The sequence below is a fragment of the Clupea harengus genome, chromosome 22 (assembly GCF_900700415.2).
Source record: "Clupea harengus chromosome 22, Ch_v2.0.2, whole genome shotgun sequence".
NCBI classification, from domain to species: domain Eukaryota; kingdom Metazoa; phylum Chordata; class Actinopteri; order Clupeiformes; family Clupeidae; genus Clupea; species Clupea harengus.
This window is the reverse complement of record NC_045173.1, coordinates 24,729,744-24,749,743: the sequence shown is the minus strand read 5'-3', so window position 1 is coordinate 24,749,743 and position 20,000 is coordinate 24,729,744. Positions and strand designations below refer to the sequence as shown.

The following is a 20,000-nucleotide window of genomic DNA, read 5'->3' as shown; positions in this document are numbered from 1 at the left end:
AAGAAACCACTCCTAGACACTGTCTTTGAAAGAGCTTCACGCTGCATGTGGGAATTGGAAAATCTCCTGGAGTTGATGGGTTACCTGCTGAGTTTTATAAAGCTTCTTGGTCATTTATTGGAGATGATCTCCTTGCAGTCCTCCAAGGCAGTTTTAAGAGAGCTTTCCTGCCACAAAGCTATAGAAAGGCCGTCATCACTTTGTTACCCAAGATGGTGGCTTGCAAAATATAGCTAAATGCTGTGCCGGTTCAGTTTTGTGCATGTACTATAACATTCTGTCCAAAGCTTTGACTACATGAGTGCAAACAATAATTGGGGCATGTTGTAACAAATTGACCAGGCTTACCGCATACCAAATATGTCAACATTTGAATAAATTGCACTGATCCGAGATATTCTAGATGTTTCTAAACTAACTGGCATAAAAGGCGGTCTGTATTCCTTGGACAGAGTCAAACATCTCTATCTGTGGCCTACTCTGGTTTTAGCCCTGAAGGAGTATATGGACATTCAAAGTCAACTGTGGTTTGAGTGCTCCATTTAAAGTGTGTAGAGGGGTTAGGCAGGGGTATGCCATGTCAGGGATGCTGTACTCCTTGGACATGGAGCCACTGCTCCACAAATCACAGACTGAATTAAATGGTTTAACCCTTCCTAACTGTAATAGTTTGCTTTAATCGGTTTGCATATGCTGATGATTTATTTTTGTTTGCCAACGGAATTGATGACGTTAGCAAACTGGAGCAGGTAGTACAAGACTAAAGAAGTCGAACACGTGAAAAGGTGTTATTCTTAGGATGAAATACTGATTCATGTGATAAAATAAAAGCTCATCATTCACGTAATGCTCCCTGTTGTTAGTGTTTTTGGGGTGAGTGAATTATGAGTGATAGTGTATGCTTTCTGAGTGAGAATTGTTGCCAGTGTTATGGTTGAACGATCTTATTTTGAGACAAGAATTTTGGTGGTTTGAGTGAGTTTTAGAGGTGAAGTGAACTGTTTGGCCTAGATGCATGTTGGTAATGCTTAGGTTTTGACCAATGCATGTTAGCAATCGAAGATAAAACAAACTGTAATATGCCAGGGATGATTTTTACAAAGCAGAGCTTTGTACTTGGTTTCCCTTATAGGCAAAAACAGAACACCAAATGCCAGTTGATCAGTGTTATTGTTGGGTAGGAAAAGACTGCTGTGGGTCTGAGTAAGAAAAACAGGATGCATCAGAAACAAGAAAACAAGGACATGATGAATTTACTCAAGTCAAGAATTTCTACAAAGTGTGCAATAGATATTTGTGGTGCTGTAATGATGTACCCGGTTATGTCGTTAATGACACATTCATTTTTAAATTCAAATTAGTGTCTCACTGGATATTTGTTTTCTCATATAATGAGTTGTGAATTTGTTTTTGACAAACGTTTTTGTAAAATTCAAAAACATTCTCTCTCTCTCTCTCTCCCTCTCTCTCTCTCTCCCTCTCTTGTTTGTGGGGTATTTTAATGTTGCATATGTTTTATTGGTGTAAGCATGTGAGAAAGTAAGGCAGTCGTGTAATAAAGGAGCATTAAGCCTCTTGTTATCATTCTCCCTCTGTCTCTTTCTCTCTTTAATGTCTCTTTGATGAAGGTAATTTGATTGTATTGCGTAGGTGAATTTGATTAGAAAGTCTCAATATAATAACATCAAATACCTGTCTCTCTCTTCCTCTTCACTCTTTCTGTCTTTCTCTGTCTCTCTCTCTCTTTCCCCCCTTTCTCTCTCAAAAGGGAGGGAAGATCCCCATCCGGTGGAACGTCGCCGGAGGCCATCGCCTACAGGAAGTTCACCTCTGCTAGCGACGTGTGGAGCTACGGCATCGTCATGTGGGAAGTTGTCTCCTATGGAGAGCGGCCATACTGGGAGATGTCCAACCAGGACGTACGTGTACTCTAGTGCTTATGCTTTAAAAAAAAAAAAATTCTTTCTTTCTCATTATTGTTTTCTCTCTGCTGCTCTGTCTTTCTTGCTCTCTTTCCGTATTCAGTATTCAATATATCCCTGTAGCGTCTCTCACACACACACACACACACACACACACACACACACACACACACACGCACACACACACACATACAAAAACAGATAATGCCGGCTACACTATGCTTGGTGGTCTGTGTAATAAGCATAAGTCTGTGTGTGTGTGTGTGTTTGTGTGTGTGTGTGTGTGTGTGTGTGTGTGTGTGTGTGTGTGTGTGTGTGTGTGTGTGTGTGTGTGTGCGTGCGTGCAGTACTCTAATAAGTAGTCTGTGTGCCACTGAGAGGAGACCTGCAGAGCACCGCCAGAGCATGCCATTCCTCTGTGTGTGTGTGTGTGTGTGTGTGTGTGTGTGTGTGTGTGTGTGTGTGTGTGTGTGTGGAGACATGCCATTCCTCTGTGTGATTCCACCTCAGACGGGCAGCAGTCACACATTGAGAACAAGTGCAGGCCTGTGATCCTGACGCCAGTCCAAGCAGACCACTGCTGGAAGCGGATCAGGGCCGCATCAGGGCCAGACATGGCCCGGAGTCCGAAGCTCCACACAAGAGAGGGATAGTCCGGCCCCCCATCTCTTCCCCAGTCACTCATGTATAATCCTCACCGTCCTACGAGTAAAAGGCTAGAAAAGACTACAAATACAATTTTTTTTATTTTTTTTTAACTTTATTGCCCATGATGATCATTACAGGCAATTTTTTTGCGGTACAACATCAATCATAAAATAAAAAGACACACTAAACAAAACAAAACAAAACAAAAACAGTCACCTTACGGTTGGGCTTTTAGTCATCACATATATACAGTAGGGTCATTTTACAGAGATACATCACACGTTAGGCAGATTGATATTCTTAATTCAGGTAAAGAATGACAGGTGTCCACCTTCGTACGAATATAGGTACTTTTAGCTGAAGGATAGCAGTCATATTTTCCATTGTATTGACCTGTCTGACTTTTTGTATCCATTGAGCTATTGTAGGAGGGGTAGGCTTCATCCAGTTAATAGTAATAATTTTTTTAGCAATCATCAACAAATATGTAACATATAGCACTGGTCCTTAGTAAACAATTCTTCCTGTGTTTTTTCCAGTAAAAAGAGCAAAGGGTCCAGGGGAATATCAGTCCCAAAGATTTTTTCCAACTCTTCCTTGATGCCTTTCCAGTATGTCTGTATCACGGGACAATCCCAGAATATGTGGGTATGGTCCCCAACCATACCACATTTCTCCAACATTTGTCAGTGGCATTATTTTTAAACATTGATACTTTCAGAGGAGTTCTAAAGAATCTTATCTTCACCTTCCAGTCAAATTCTTTCCACATCTGACTACCAACCCCCTTGTGACACGCAGTACACATATCATCATCTATAGTTGTGTTAAGTTCCATTTCCCATTGTCCTTTAATATGCAAAGTGTTATCTGATGTGTCTATCATCAACCTTTTATATATATGAGACACTTGGTGTTTGGTTGACACAGTTTGCTGAAAACTAAGTATGAAGTGGATCTCAATATTAATAGGGTGTCTTTTAATACTATCCCAGTCTGTGTGCTTTGTAATGTAGTGTCGTATCTGTAGATATCTATATAGGTCACTTGAGGGCAAGTCAAATTTGTCTTGGAGTTGTGAAAAAGATTTTAAAGTATTTCCATCAAATAATTGATTCATAATTTTTAGTCCCTTCTCAGCCCATCTTCTGTAGGTATTATCAACCAGAGATGGGAGAAACTCTATGTTTCCTAGTATGGGCATTGCCCTTGACAAGGCTACAGATCCCTTTAGTTGCTTTTGGACATTCTTCCAGACCTTTAGTGTGTTTTTGACCCATATGTTATCTATTTTGATTTTTTTCTGAGACTGCTTACTTAGAAATGGAAGAGTAGATATTGATATCCCTGGTAAAGAGTTCTGTTCAATAGATACCCACCCAGTCTCCTCATCCTTGACCATCCACGCCACTATTGCTCTAAGCTGGGCTGCCCAGTAATACATTTTTAGATTAGGTAGACCCAGTCCTCCTTTCTCTTTGCTTGTCATCAATATTTTCAGACGGATTCTGGGCCTCCTGTTTTGCCATATGAATTTAGATATAAGTTTTTCAAGCAGCTTAAATGTGGATTGTGGAACTAGAATAGGCAGAGATTGAAACAGGAAAAGGAGTCTCGGTAGGATATTCATTCTCACCGACTCTATCCGACCCAAAAGTGACAAGGGCAATACATCCCATCTGGTAAGATCTTGATTGATCTCTCTAACCAGTCTGCTACAGTTTTCAGAATATAGTTGTGTTGGTTTTGGAGTGAGAATAACACCCAAATATCTAAATCCCTGCTTAGATCTCCTGAAAGAGACCAACTCATCTAATTGTGAAGGCCATTCACCACTTATCATCATGGCTTCAGATTTGTTTGCATTGATCTTATATCCTGACACAGCACTGTAATCATTTAAGCTATTTAGAAGTGCAGGAATAGAGACCATGGGGTGTTCTAAGAATAATAATATGTCATCTGCGAATAAAGCTAGTTTATGTTGAATCATTCCTTCGTCTGATATGCCTTGTATGAGGGGATTGGTTCTTATTAATTCTGCTAGAGGCTCAATGCTCAATGCGAATAGAGAAGGGGACATAGAATCTCCCTGGCGGGTACCACGCCCCAGGGGGAAGAAGTCGGAGCAATGACCGTTTACTCTGACTTTGGATCTAGGGTTTTTATAAAATATACCAATCCACTTGACAAATGTATTATTGAAGCCCATATATCTGAGGGTCTGCTGGAGAAAGGTCCAGTCAACCCTATCAAATGCCTTCTCAGCATCTAAGCTGAGAAGCATTGAAGGAGTATCCCTTTTGGCTGCACTTGCTTGTAAGTTCAGGGCTCTTCTGACATTATCAACGCCCTGGCGATTATTAATGAAACCGGTCTGATCTGGTTTAACAAGTTTATGTATGTAGTTTTGAATTCTCTTCGCTATAATTGAGGTAAGTATTTTAAGATCGACGCATAAGAGGCTGATTGGACGATAGGATGCACATTGGGTTGGATCTTTATTATCCTTATGGATGACACTTATTATTGCTTCTGACCACGACCCAGGCGGATCCTCATTTGTTAGTGCGTAGTTATAAACTTAGCATAAAACTGGGGTCAGCTCATTCACATATGCTTTGTAGTATTCTCCTGAAAAACCATCGATACCTGGGGCTCTATTGTTTTTAAGTTTTACGATATTTTCTCTGATTTCTTCTTCTGTAATTGGTAAAGTCAGCATGTTTGCCTCTTCTGATGTTAATTTTGCCAGTTTAATTGATTTAAAAAATGACTCCATCCTCTCATTTTTATGGGGGTCTGCTTCCTCTTCATATAGCCTTCTATAGTATGAAGCAAAGGCCTCTGTAATATCTTTTGGTTGTGTTAATATCTTGTCACTGTCTGGGCCCTTTATTTTGTGCACTGTCCTGCTGGATTGAGCTTTACGCAGCTGGAAAGCCAGTAAGCGGCTTGCTCTGTTTCCCATTTCATAGTATTTTCTATTTATGAATCGCAATGCCCCCTCTGTTTGGTAGGTTAACAGATCATCCAGTTTTGTCCTAGTTTCTTTCAATGTTTGCAGTACTTCCTGCTTCTTGGATTGTTGATGCTCTGTCTCCAGTTTCTTAATTTCTCTCTCTAATTTATCCTGTTGAGCTAACCTTTGCTTTTTCAGCCTGGAAGAAATAGCGATAATGCTTCCCCTCATCACTTTAGCCCCCTCCCATAAGATGGAGGGGGAGACAGTTCCGTTATCATTTATGTCAGAGTAATTTATTAAATCTTTGTGTATTTCTTCCTTAACTAATTCGTCATTGAGCAATGAGACATTGAGTCTCCAGTATTTGAATTGTTTATTTGGTCCTATATTTATCTTCAAGATGACTGGGGCATGATCTGATATAGTGATTGGCTCTATTTTACAAACACTGGCCCTGTATAGATCTGATCCAGACATCAGGAACATGTCCAGTCTAGAGTAACTGCCATGCACCTGTGACATGAAAGTAAAGTCCTTCTCCCTGGAATGCAAGTGGCGCCAAACATCCACCAAGCCCAGTTCACACATCATTGCCCGAAGAGTAGTGGACTTTCTAGATACAGAACCATTTTCTGCTGGAAGCCTATCCATATTTTGTCTCAGGATGCAATTGAAATCCCCTCCTATTAATACAATCCCATCTGCTTTATCTGCTAATAACGTCGCTATATTCTTAAAGAAGTCAATACAGTCCTCGTTTGGGGCATATAAATTCAGCAGTGTTATTTTAATACCATCAATAGTCCCTCTTACCATAATATATCTACCTTCTTTATCATTAACTGTCTGTGTATGATTAAAGTATACTGATTTATTTAAAAGAATGGCCACTCCCCTTTTCCTCCCCTTCTCAAAAGAAGAACTGTAGACCTGATCCACCCATTCTCTTTTGAATTTTGGGTGTTCTATACAAATACAATTTAAAAAGAGAGAGAGAGAGAGGGATAGTGAGGGCTATGGAGTAAGTGTGATACCTTCAGTGGATCTGACTTCAGTGTTTTAGCTTTGCGTTTGGAATAACATTCAGTTCATTCATGCATAAAACAGCCGATAGAAATATTTGAAACCCCATGTGGAAGATGTAGAGGTGGATAAGTAGAAATATGAAAAATAGATAAATGCAAATGTTTTGTTTACTTCCCTCTGCCTTTTTCAGGGAGGGCATGCAAAGTGCAGAATAAGGGGAGGGGGTGCCAGCGTGTGTTTGTGTTTGTGTTTGTGTTTGTGTTTGTGTGTACAATGCCAAGTTTATTTTTTTCCTGCATATCAAATGTTTAATTTCTTTACACATGATCACGTACTGAATAGCGTTAATAAGTGATCCTACTTATAACACCTAACTTATAATATCTCTCTCTGTGTATCTCTCTCTCTGTCTCTCTGTCTCTCTCTCTCTGTCTCTCTCTCTCTCTCTCTCTCTGTCTCTCTCTCTCTCTCTCTCTCTGTCTCTCTCTCTCTCTCTCTGTCTCACTCTCTCTCTCTCTCTCTGTCTCTCTCTCTCTCTCTCTCTCTCTCTCTCTCTCTCTCTCTGTCTCTCTCTCTCTCTCTCTCAGGTGATTAAGGCAATTGATGAAGGCTATCGGCTGCCGGCGCCCATGGACTGCCCTATGGTCCTGCACCAGCTCATGCTAGACTGCTGGGAGAAGTGCCGTAACGACCGGCCCAAGTTTGGCCAGATCGTCAACACCCTGGACAAGCTCATCCGCAACCCCAGCAGCCTGAAGGAGCTGGCCAACAGCTCTGTGTGGTGAGGGTCCTATTCATCCATTCTGTATCAAGTCATTCCGTACCATGCCATTCTATATCATGACATTCTATATAATGCCATTTTATACCATACCATTCCGTATTATGACATTCTATATCATGACATTCAATACCTTCCCTTCCCATGCAATTCCATACCATTCCGTATTATGACATTCTATCCCTTGTTATCCCATACCATTCCGTACCATGCCATTCTATATCATGACATTCAATACCTTCCCATGCAATTCCATACTATTCCGTATTATGACATTCTATCCCTTGTTATCCCATACCATTCCGTATTATGACATTCTATATCATGACATTCAATACCTTCCCATGCAATTCCATACTATTCCGTATTATGACATTCTATCCCTTGTTATCCCATACCATGTCAATCCATGCAATTCTGTATCATGCTATTGCGCTATTCAACCCCACACAGATCCTTGCCATGGTTCCGCTCTATGCTACTCTACCCCATGCAGTTCCACATCATGTCATGCTGAATCGTGCTGATCTATGACATATTACTCTTGCCCACACTCTGCCCACACGCTGTTCAACCCCCCGTGCAGTTCCACGCCACCCCATTCTGTGCTACACTGTTCCGCGCAACATCATCCCGCAAGGCTCCGCAGGGCCTCTTGCATTCTGTGTGTTTTCCTTGTCTTGGTTCCTGGCCAAGGAGCCCACAGCTAACCCCAGTACCTCTGATGTGAAGTGTGAGCCACTGAGCAGGTAGGGTCGTAAACCCTTAAGGGGTAATCGCTCCAATCTGCACTGGGGCTGCCGGGGTGGCGACCTCCTACACAAACATGATGCCAGCGGCCAACGCTCACAGTGGTCTCCTTGTCCAGCCATAATCGTAAGCGCTCTGTGCTCCACCCTTAAGAAGGAGCTGTGTGAGCTTTGAGCGTCTGCCTGCACACACACACACACACACACACTAACTCAAACAGGAGACTGAGCTCAAAAAACATAGTGGTTTGGAAAAGGTTGGAATGCTTTGAATGATCATAGATTAGATAACCAGACGGTTTGGCTTTTTATAGAAAAAAAGATTCAGATCTATTTTCTTTTATGTAAAGGCCAGAGATGACAATGTAAAACACAGAATGCGGCCTGGATTTGATTATTTTCAGCTTTTCGAACTCGCGAAAGATTTGTCAGATTGTGAACGTCCTGCAAAAATCAGTCCGTCTTCCCACAATGCAATAGTCAGGCACGACGGTCCAGATCAGATACAGACAGACCAAATGGATGAAAGATTCAAACTTTGCCAGGCATGCACACACACCCAGCATGCACACACACACACACACACACACACACACACACACACACACACACACACACACACACACACACACACACACACACACCCAGCATGCACACACACACACACACACACACACACACACACACACACACACACACACACACACACACCCAGCATGCACACACACCCAGCATGCACACACACCCAGCATGTCTCTGCTTTCCAAATAGGGTGCAGTTATGACTTAAACATTTCCTCACACAAAGTGACTTGTAGTATTGAGCACTGAGGCAAAAAGATTTGTCTGACACACTGTATCACCATTGTTTCCAGTTGTTTGAAAGTGCGTGTGAGTGACCGCTGCGGTCAGCCCACATGTTGGGATGTGGACTTGGTGATGGAGGTGAAAAAAAAGAATATGCCGGAGCAGTGGTTTCCGTTTTAAACAATGCAAAATATTTATTTGCTGTCCAGGTTGCAGGATTTAGCAATAGCAACAATGATAAACAAAACGAAATACTTTAAACCAAAAACAAGATTGACTCTCAAAATGTAGCGTAACAATATTCACTTAGAGAAACAACTCTACCTCACAGCAGGAAAGCTGTCGTTCTCTCACAACCACACAGAGGGCACTGAGCCTACCTATTAACCCAAATTGGCCTAATAGGGCTGACCTATGAATATGGGGAAGCACAGCACATTTTGCATACTATTAAACAAAATAAACCCATTCGGTAAATGTATGCAAAATAACATATGTAAATATTGTCAATCAAATACCTATTTAATACAAGAGCCAATATCCCCAGAATGCATAATAACTACATAATGAAGATGCACACCAAACAAACACCCCTGCAAGAGAATGCCTCGCTCCCTCCCCAAGTGGTACGGCGTAAAAGTACTGTCCCAGCGTGAAGCACGCTTTCGAAATTGGGACCTAGTATGAGAAAGTGAGAGCACCAGGAAGTGTGAGTAAATGTATTAACCAGTTTATGGATGTTATCGAAATGCAAATGGATGATGATAAAGATGGTACCCAGTATAATTTAGCAACAGCAGAGGTGTATGAAAATATTACAATGTATCAACTATATTTATCGCGGCAGACCAAACAATGCGTCTGTCATAAACGCCAAACCGGTGGCAAACACCCGACACAAACATACGCTCACACCGTGTAGCAAAACAAGCACCACAAACACACAAACACCAAACAACACTTTCAATAAGCTCAATGAACTCATATATCGCGATCACAGGGGAGAGGCTGTGTATGCGTGGCTGTGTGCATGTGTGTGAGAAGGAATGGAGTCTGTCGTCTCTTACTCCCGCATTGGCGGTAAAGCAAGCAAACAGTCCACAAAGTTCATAGCAGGGAGAAGGGAAATGTTTACCTTCTCACAGTGTGACAAGGAAAGTTGAGTCATTGTGATGCTTGTGTCATGTTAAAATCTCCTAAATGTCTTTAAACATAAAAGAGATTTGTCACTACAGTGGTGAATCATGCACCTGTCGTCAGTGTCCGACTGGGAATCCAGACCAACCCCGTCTACCCTGTTCCCTTCAGCCTGAGAGGCACAGCATGATGAAAAACATATGGCTTCGATAACAAATTGCACGCTGCAGTCAATGTCCATGTGTGCATGGAGACTAATGTTTTCTGGTGTTGTCTTCCCCCTGCAGGGAGGACCCTCCGTCTCCTGAGTTTGCCGTGAGCACGGTGGAGGAGTGGCTGGAGGCCCTGAAGATGGGGCAGTACAGAGAGAAGTTCACCGGCGCCGGCTACGTCACCCTGGACTCAGTCCTCTACATCAGCATCAGGTGAGAGGCGCTGCAAGTGATCAACTGATCCGTATGGAAGCTCTGTACGGAAGCACATTATTATGAGATTTTATCACATTATTTCAAGATATTAAGTAATTATTTCCAGATTGCATATAGTTAAGACATTTAGTTGTTATTTCAAGATACTATCTCGTTATTTGAAGATATTAAGTTGTAATTTCAAGATAATATCTCAAAATAACGAGAAACTACCTTGAAATAACAATTTAATGTCTTTAAATAAACAATACTATCTTGAAATAATGGATTAATATCTTGAAATAATGAGACAGTATCTTAAAATGACCACTGAATCTGTAATTATTTTTATGTCATTATATTTGAAATATTAATTTCATATCTTAAAATAATGAGATTATATCTTGAAAATATTACTTCATATCTCGTTATTCTAAGATATCATCATGAAATTAAGACATAATATCTTGAAATAAAGAGATATTATCTTGAAATAACAACATAGTATCTGGGAATTACGACATAGCACATAATTATTTTGAGATATTATCTTAAAATTACAACTTAATATCTTGAAATAACGAAATATTATCTTTATATAACTATTTAATATCTTAAATTAAAGAGATAAAATCCCATAGTTATGAGTTAGGTTTTCATGTTTTGTATCCCTTGAGGCTTACGTAGGTCAACACTGTTCCAAAATGCAGTTGAGAGCGTGCTTTGTTATCATAACAATTAATCGCATGTTAGTTAATGTTAGGTAACGCTAAGGACATTAATGAAAGCGCGGTATACTGTGGATTATTATGTAAAACAGACGCTGATAGGTTAAAAAAAGACGGTACATGTAAACAGGGCCTTGGGAACGCCCTGTGCTTTTTTTTGTAGTGGCTGTAGCCTGCCACATGGCGCTGAATTTTCATTCTCCTAGAGACAGATCAAACTAACTCTGTACTCTAGGTGATTGCATGGTGGTGTGTGAGGGCTAACACATGTGTGGGTGCACGCTGGCTTGCTGGCAGCAGATGGCTGGTGCTGTCTATCACTCTTAGCACATTTTCCATGCCTGTAAAATGATCACAGCCTGGCTGTATGCCTTCTTCATGCTCCGCTCCAAACACCTAGGGGGTGTTGTGATTTGCAGCTCTGTGGGGGCACACACACACACACACACACACACACACACACACACACACACATACAGAAAAACAGACAGGTAGGCAGGCAGGCAGGCAGACAGTCAGTCAGACAGACAGACAGACAGGTAGACAGTAAGACAGACAGACAGACAGACAAACTCAGACAGTAAGACAGACGGAACGGCAGTGAGACACCTGTGCATGCAGCCACAGGGCAGTGGTGAGATTAGCGTTCAGCTCGCCGTGCACTGAGAGCTGATTTGTTCAGGTTGTTAGCGGCAGCTGGCTCTGGCCTCCAGGTGCACCATGAAAAGCAGTCGAGGCAGCCCCATGAGTCTCTCTCTCTGAGCCACGGTGAGCCTGAGCTGCAGGACTGGGGCTGGAGCAGAGACGACAGCTGTGTGTGTGTGTGTGTGTGTGTGTGTGTGTGTGTGTGTGTCTGTGTGTGTCTGTGTGTGTCTGTGTGTGTCTGTGTGTGTGTGTGTGTGTGTGTGTGTGTGTGTGTCTGTGTGTGTGTGTGTGTGTGTGTGTGTGTGTGTGTGGAACTCAGTAAAGAGACAGGGTGGTTTCTTTTTGCTTTGTTTGCTTGGTTGGCTGGCTGTTTGCTTGTTCTGTTGTTTTTTTTTTGGGCGATTGTTTTCTTTGGGGAGAGGAAGGGCATTCATTAAGACCAATGATTAAGCAAAGGCACATTTTATCATGTTGTCAAACACGGTTTTGGTGTCGGGGTGAAAAGCATTAAAGGGAAATGGGAAGTTGAAAAGGAGTTTCTGTAATGGCGTCTGATTCTCTCTTCTCCTCCATGTGTGTGCAGTGAGCTGGAGAAGATGGGCGTGACACTGGTGGGCCACCAGAGAAAGATCCTGTCCAGCGTCCAGAGTCTACACACGCAAGGGGCCCACGTGCACGTATAACCCCCTCCTCATCCTCCTCCTCCTCCTCTTCCTCTCATCTTCCTCTTCCTCCCTCCATCGCCAGACAAAGAGATTCAGAGAGAGAGAGAGAGAACAAGTGACTGAGAGAGAACCAGAAAGGAAAAAAAAAACATAAACCACATAAACAGCAGCAGCAGTAGAGACAGAGAGCTGAAAACTGAAAACGCTGGCTAAGCCACATCTTCCAAACTCAGCACCCTCTACCATCGGCTCCGTCCGTCTTGAATGTTGGATGTCTTTCAAGCTCCAGGCACCACGGCTTCAGCGCCCGCACCCCGGACCACACTGCTAGCCACCGCACCGCACCATAGAAGAGCAGGAGAAACTGATCTACATTAGGTCATCTCCCACACTGCTCAGACAGAAAGGCTCAATGGCAGACAGGATTTTTGGGTTTTGTTTTTTGTGCGAAAAGATTCGATTTACAGTTAAAGGTCTGGGCCTGCTTTTCCAAAAGCCTTCTTAACGCTATGTCATTCGTAAGTTATACCTCAAGCTGTACCTTAACATTTCGAGGTGTTTTCCAAAACGTCCTTAGCTAAAGTATACCTTCTCTAAGAGATACTTTCGTTACGTTGGTCTGGCCCACTCATAGCTATACCTTAACACAGTTTTCAGATTAAAGAAACATTTTGGAGCCAAAAAATGTTGTGTTAGTGTGTGGCCGTGTGCACTGACTGCGCTGTAAGACCAAGATACACGTTGCGTTACATTTTGTGCTTCATTAAATAAAAAGTAAAAAAAAAAAATGTTGGTATAAACATCTAGCCTACAGTCGTAGGTATTTGGGAACTTTTTTTTATTTTGACTTGCATAGTATTTCTTGTTGATGTTCTTTCTAATAATGGTCACGTACGCCGAGTCATGCCCATTGAACTCATCTGACGCAGACTCAAACCTTTGTGAATGACAATAATCGATGGCAGACACATGAATCCAGCCTCTTACGGTATACGTAGGAAAGGTTTCTCTTTACTTTAGTAAGGTATATCTTTCCAGTCTTTGTAAAACGCCATTATGGGGAAGCCCAGCCCTGGTCTACGCACACACACACACACACACACACACTGGGTCAAGTTGTCTGCGCTTAAGAGTTGTTTGCTTGTTTTTGTTTGTTTGTGTTTGTTTGTTTTTTGATGTTATTTGCATTTTAGTTTTCCATAACACTTGGTCAGCAGGGCCAAGAGTCATATCTCATATTTGGCAGTCATGTACATTCCTCCTTAACTGAGTCATCTCCACTTTCCTTTTGGTCTTTTTTTATTATTATTATTTTTTTTAAAGGACAAACCTGTCTTGTGACTTCATCAGGTCTCATCTCATTACACGGGTAGATGCCAGGGTGTGCTTTTAGACTCATCTCAGCATGTGTGCGCTTGTGTGTGTGTGTGTGTGTGTGTGTGTGTGTGTGTGTGTGTGTGTGTGTGTGTGTCGCTCCTCGCTGGGCTTTAACTGAAGTGGACTTGTATGTCTGGCCATTCCTGTAACTCACGACCTCACGATAGAACTATGAACCTTTCAGTTGGTTCTTCTTTGTGTGCCTGTTCACATCAACCTTGGCAAGCTGCACTGCACTGAGACACGTCATTTGACATCAGTGACCCAGCTGTCTAATTGTTCATTTGAAGTATCTGAAGATAGCAGAAGTGCACTGAGCGTAGTGTAGCGTTGTGTTAAGGGATTTACCTATGATGTCTCAGTGCTTGCTTCAGTGATAGGTGTCTTTGTGCCAAAGCAGATGTCACCACCACGAGCTTATCACCACCCCAGTGAAGTAGATACCGGTGTCAGGGAGCTAGGCTTATCAATTGCGCTCCCGTAGAATGCTCTAGTCTTGTGGAGGCAGTATCTGTGGACACAACTTGACTGCGGTAGTTGACCAGAGGGCAGGCTGAATGGAATGGCTTTATAGAATGCATGAGGAGATGGGCTTCAACTATTGGCTGAGAAGATGGGCTTTAACCATTGGCTGAAAAGGAACTCTTCATTGACTTCTATAGGCCAGCTAACTTTATGTATATGAAATTGGTTGTAGGTGGTTGTAGGTAAGAGTGCAAAGAGAGAAACATATGAAAATGTGAAACCCTCACATTAATGTTTTTGTTAAATAAACTTTTGTTTTGTTTTGTTTTTAGTTTGCTGTGAAAATATAAGGCATTTATCAGAGATTTACGTCAATGACCAGCACTTCCATATGACGCGGTTACTGCATATGTAGTAGAATGTAGTTTTTGCCGTCACTTACGTGTACAGACCTGAGCCACATGGCATCTGCAAGATGTGGTGAATTTTCTGTTAAATGCTGTATATTTTTGAAAACATGTTTGGTAAAATATGAATCGTACACTGCAAAGCAAACAAGTGCTTGGCTATCATTTCTATTTGTTTGTTTGTTTGTTTGTTTTCCTGGAATCGTGTAATGGCTGACTTGCTGTATGTTATATGGACTGCTATATGCTCTATGAACCCATTATACAACTCCTCAGTGTATTTGATTTTTTTAATGTTTATTAAAGCAGTTTCATTTGTGATATCTTGTTAATCACGGCATATGTGATTGTACCATAGTGTAAATATGTACAGGGTTGGTCTAAACCTCTAGAATGTTTGTAATGATGTACTTTTATTTAGAGAAACGAGACGAGACGAGGGGGAAAGAAGAAGGAAAAGAAAGGAATACTAGTGGATGTGATTATTCTTTCCTTCTTGCTTGCTTTTCTTTCTTCTGTCTTTCTTTGTGTCTTTGGCGAGAAGAAGAAGAAGAGACCTGACGTATTGGCACGGCGTTTGCAGCGGAACTGGTCGAGTCCGCAGAATGTAGCATGGGCACCGGAACTTTTGGACCTTTTTTTTTCTTCTTTTCTTGCGTTAGACGGACGGACAGGTGACAGGAAGTGCAGTCTTCACTCCGCTGTAGAGGACATTCAGTAGCTGCTTGACTTTTAGATGCCTTATGGACCGTGCTGTTTTTCTTTTTGTTTTCTTTTTGTTTGGGTTCCCCTTCTCTCTTGATATCCATAGAGACAGTATTATGAATAATGATGTATATAGTATTTATCAGCTTCTCAACCCCCCCTACCCTACCCTTGCCTACCTTACCCCTGATGGCACTGTAAAGCTCTCTCCCATAGCTAGGCGTATGGGCTCAGTCCACTTGATCTGTTTGGGTTGTTAGTTAGTGGCTTGTTTGAGGTGATACCACATCCCCCCTAAAGTCGAGCCTGTGTAGCACTTACACAACAAAGCCTGTGTACTTGTGCATTTGGTGCGAAGGAACTGACGGTCACCGCCTGTCGTCTTTTACGATACACCACCTACATGGTGACGTATGGTGGACACCCTCCTCTGTGGGGCTCTACACCACCAAGTTCCTTCCCCAGTGTTATTCTATTGGATTCCAATACTGGATTCAATAGCTGTTTAAAATGGTGGCTTTCTCTTCTATAAAGACCTGTACTTAAAGTGAGTTTGGTGGGTTTTTTTATATCCCTCCATTGGTTTTCAATAGTTGTCAAATAGCTATGAAGGGGGACTAAAGAATCTATGTGAAGGGTCTCCACCCAAGTGTTGTGAATGTTAGTGAAATGTATGCACAAGTTCAAAACATGTCTAGTATGAAGTGATGGACTTGGTGACACTGTTTTTGTTTTTTGTTTTGTTTTAATTGTTTAATATAAAGTTACATTCAAAGTGGTTTCATTCAGCAACAATTCTGCATCTACATTCATCATTGTCAGATGATGGAGGAGACATATCAATGGTGAACCTCTATGTTTTTTCTTCTCTCATTTGTCAAACAAGGAAGTCGGTGACCGCCAACTCCAAACCCCCACCCCCACACACACACACACACACACACACACAGTGGAAAACATGGACGCTGTTCAGTCAGATCTTCAAACTGTTACCCCTCTCTCCTCCTTGGGTTATCACCATCCTTGAATTAGACTGCAGAATGCCTCATCGATGTTAACAGTCCACCACTGTCCAAAACCACCATGGAAAGAAGGAAAAGAAGACGACACATTGGAAATGCAAAGGTCTGGTTGTGAGGTTGGGACTGTACAGTGTAATGCCACCTCCCCACATTGTTTGGCCGATCCTGCTTCAGAGTTTGCCCCCCCCCCCAAAGAAGCTTTAAGGATGCCCCATACAGTGCATACCCCGCTGCTGTGGACCCCCCCCCCCCTCAGCTGCTAGTCGGGAAGGCTCAGTCCCCCTAATGTGAGAGGCTTGTATCTGCTAGCTTCCATCGTATTACCTGCTCATGTTTTCTTTTTTTGTTCGTTTTTTTTACTTTTGATTTTGGTGAGATGAATCGTAAGCTGTGGCAATGTTTGTTCTTTTCCAGTTTATATGAGCTTGAATTTAAAAAGGGTGTACGCATTTTGATGATCTTCATGTCGCTGTTAATAAATATGCTAATATTTTTAATTTCTCACCTGAAGGTGTGTTGTGTCTTTTCTGTCTCTGATATTTGCATTACTTACTGTTTATCATGCATGAAACTGACACCCTTCCTCCTCTTCTTCTTCTTCTTCTTCTTCTTCTTCTTCTTCTTCTTCTTCTTCTCTCGCTCCTCTGGTATTTGAGATTAAACATTACAAAGACATTATCATCTTCAGACCACGTGACAGCTTGATAAAGATGCCATGCACCCAAAGTATTTTTCAGGGAGCATATGCTCCCACTCCCCAATACACACACACACACACACACACACACACACACACACAGCCTCCAGCAGGGTGTGTTGACCTGGGGGAGCATGCGGTAACCTCAGACCCCCTCAGCGCCAGATCCCTCAGATCTCTAGAGACAAGGGGGTCACTGACCCCACAGCTCTTTAATGCAGTGTGGCTGAGCCTGTCAGTCTATGTTAGATCCATTACTCCTAATACCTACCCCCCCCACCTCCATCAAACCCACACACACACACACATACACACTCCACCCATCAGCTTCGCTGGCCTGAAGATGGACCCTCCTGTAAAAACACTGTATAACCACACATCAATCATCTAGACCTGGTCTGGAGATGAAGATGACATTAACATGATAGCTTAAAGGCTCTCAGTCTGCGTGTGTGCGTGTTCACAATTTACTGTTAGCCTTTTGAGTGACTGAAATGACTATACCCAGGATCAATTCTACATTAAAGTATGTAATGATTAAACAGTTACTGTACAACAGTTAGTGGGCCTTTAAACGACTACTGTAATAAGCCTTGGCTGTAGGACGGAGAGAGAGAGAGAGGTCACGTTGTGCTTGTGTTGCCTGAATCCCTAAGATACAATGACTAGATGGCTTGAGGGCAGGAAAATAGAATGTCATTATCTAACGCGTAAGTGGTTGGCCATTTTACCAGCGTCAAAGTATTTATCACTCAATGAATCATATTCAGACAGAAATGTTTTATTGCTTTCAGCCCTCAAGGACTTTGCGTGGTGTGCGTGTATATGTGTGTGTGTGTGTGTGCGTACACAAGCACTTGTTTGTGTGTATAAGTGTGCTCACGTGAGTAACCCTTGGTGTCTGTCTATGTATGTGTGTGTTTGCGCATGGAAGCATGATTGTGTGCATGCTTGTGTGTTTAGGCCTGTGTGTGTGTGTGTGTGGTTGTTGGTTGTGTGTGTGTGGCCAAGCTGTCCGTCGCTGAGGGGGGGGGGCATTATTTAGGGGAGAGCCAGCGGTGTGTGTGGGTCATTTTTCCTGTCTGGCCAGTCGGGCCTCTCGAGGTCAGTGTGGATCTATAGCTGGCCTGGCTCCTGTGTTGTTTTAATGCGCACTGAAGCCACATTAGGAGACACCTAAACCCCAGCCCTGACAGGATGACAGAGAGGGGTAATTAGGATAGAGACCCCCCGAGACCTGCCGCTACTGTGTGTGTGTGTGTGTGTGTGTGTGTGTGTGTGTGGGAAGGGGGGTGTGAGATGATCAGTAAATGTGTTATGTAGGTGGGTAAAAGCAGTGAAGTCTGTGTGAGTGCAGACACACACATTTGTTTGCATGTGTGTGTGTGTGTGTGTGCGTGTGTGTGTGTGTGAGAGAGAGTGTGTATGTGTGGGTGTGTGTGCGCGCGCGCATGTGTGTGTAGACGCACACGTATTTGTTTGAGTGTACATGTGCTCTTAATATCTGACACTCGCATCAATCACTCCTGGCCTTTCTGAGCATTACCCACAGTAGCATGTAACCTTTTCAAATTATGTCAATGTGCATTTGGAGACGAATCGATACCTAGCGCCGTAATCCACAGCTGCCTGATAGAGATCAGCCTCTAATCTACACCAGGCTGATATGACAGATGGTGATGTATCCTCTTCTCTTTAGATGGCCTTTGCCCGCTTGTTACCCGCATCCTCCGTGGAATAGTGGAATAAAGCAATATGGCCGACATGCCAGTGGGGGATTTTAATGCCACTTCTGTTTTGTGGGATAGTCTTTCAAAGAACCACGGAGGGAGTGCACGAATGGATGTTTTAATGCAGACACAATGATGACCAGATTTTGTATTGTGAATTTAAAATGCAGTTTTGTTTTTATTCTTTAAGAAATGCATGTTTGACATCCACATTGCATGCTTAGACATCTACTTTTTTTTTCAATGTGGAATTCATTCTGTGTCTACCATCTGTTTATGCGAGAGAAAAAAAAAGAATAAAAACAAAAGAATGAAACATTAAGATGGTACCGCAAGCTTAAAACTTCAAACTCAAACTTGAAATGGACTGGATATGTGTTTGCTGGCCCTAGGCGGAGTACACAGAAGGGCTTGGGCTGTTGTTTAATTTGTATAATCTTCTCTAATTAGGGCTGGCATTTGCTGTCTACTGCAACGCTGCGGCCCAAGAACACCAGGCCATGCTTGTTCTCAGAGGGGGAGAGAGGCAGGCAGGCAGGCAGAACACTCTCCTGCTTTAACCGAACCAAACTGCCATCTCTCTTTTCTCTTAACCGCTCCAAACTGCCATCTCTCTTTTGTCTTAACCGCTCCAAACTGCCCTCTCTCTTTTGTCTTAACCGCTCCAAACTGCCATCTCTCTTTTCTCTTAACCGCTCCAAACTGCCCTCTCTTTTTTGTCTTAACCCCACCAAACTGCCCTCTCTCTTTTCTCTTAACCGCTCCAAACTGCCATCTCTCTTTTCTCTTTACCGAACCAAACTGCCCTCTCTCTTTTCTCTTAACCGCTCCAAACTGCCCTCTCTCTTTTGTCTTAACCGAACCAAACTGCCCTCTCTCTTTTCTCTTAACCGAGCCAAACTGCCCTCTCTCTTTTCTCTTAACCGAACCAAACTGCCATCTCTCTTTTCTCTTAACCGAACCAAACTGCCCTCTCTCTTTTCTCTTAACCGATCCAAACTGCCCTCTCTCTTTTCTCTTAACCGATCCAAACTGCCCTCTCTCTTTTGTCATAACCGAACCAAACTGCCCTCTCTCTTTTGTCATAACCCCACCAAACCCCCCCCCCCTCCCTCTTA

The 20,000-nt window shown here is 42.6% G+C and overlaps 1 protein-coding gene across 1 annotated transcript in view; it reads left to right on the top strand.

Annotated features, from left to right (window-relative positions):
- The window catches only part of LOC105890571 (ephrin type-A receptor 3-like), a 44,223-nt gene extending 30,956 nt beyond the window's left edge, over window positions 1-13,267 (top strand). The window contains 5 exon segments of the mRNA XM_031560271.2: window positions 1,769-1,792; window positions 1,794-1,919; window positions 7,149-7,342; window positions 10,322-10,459; window positions 12,398-13,267. Coding sequence (XP_031416131.1) covers window positions 1,769-1,792; window positions 1,794-1,919; window positions 7,149-7,342; window positions 10,322-10,459; window positions 12,398-12,497 — 582 coding nt within the window. The 3' untranslated portion in view covers window positions 12,498-13,267.
- The last annotated feature ends 6,733 nt before the right edge of the window (window positions 13,268-20,000 follow it).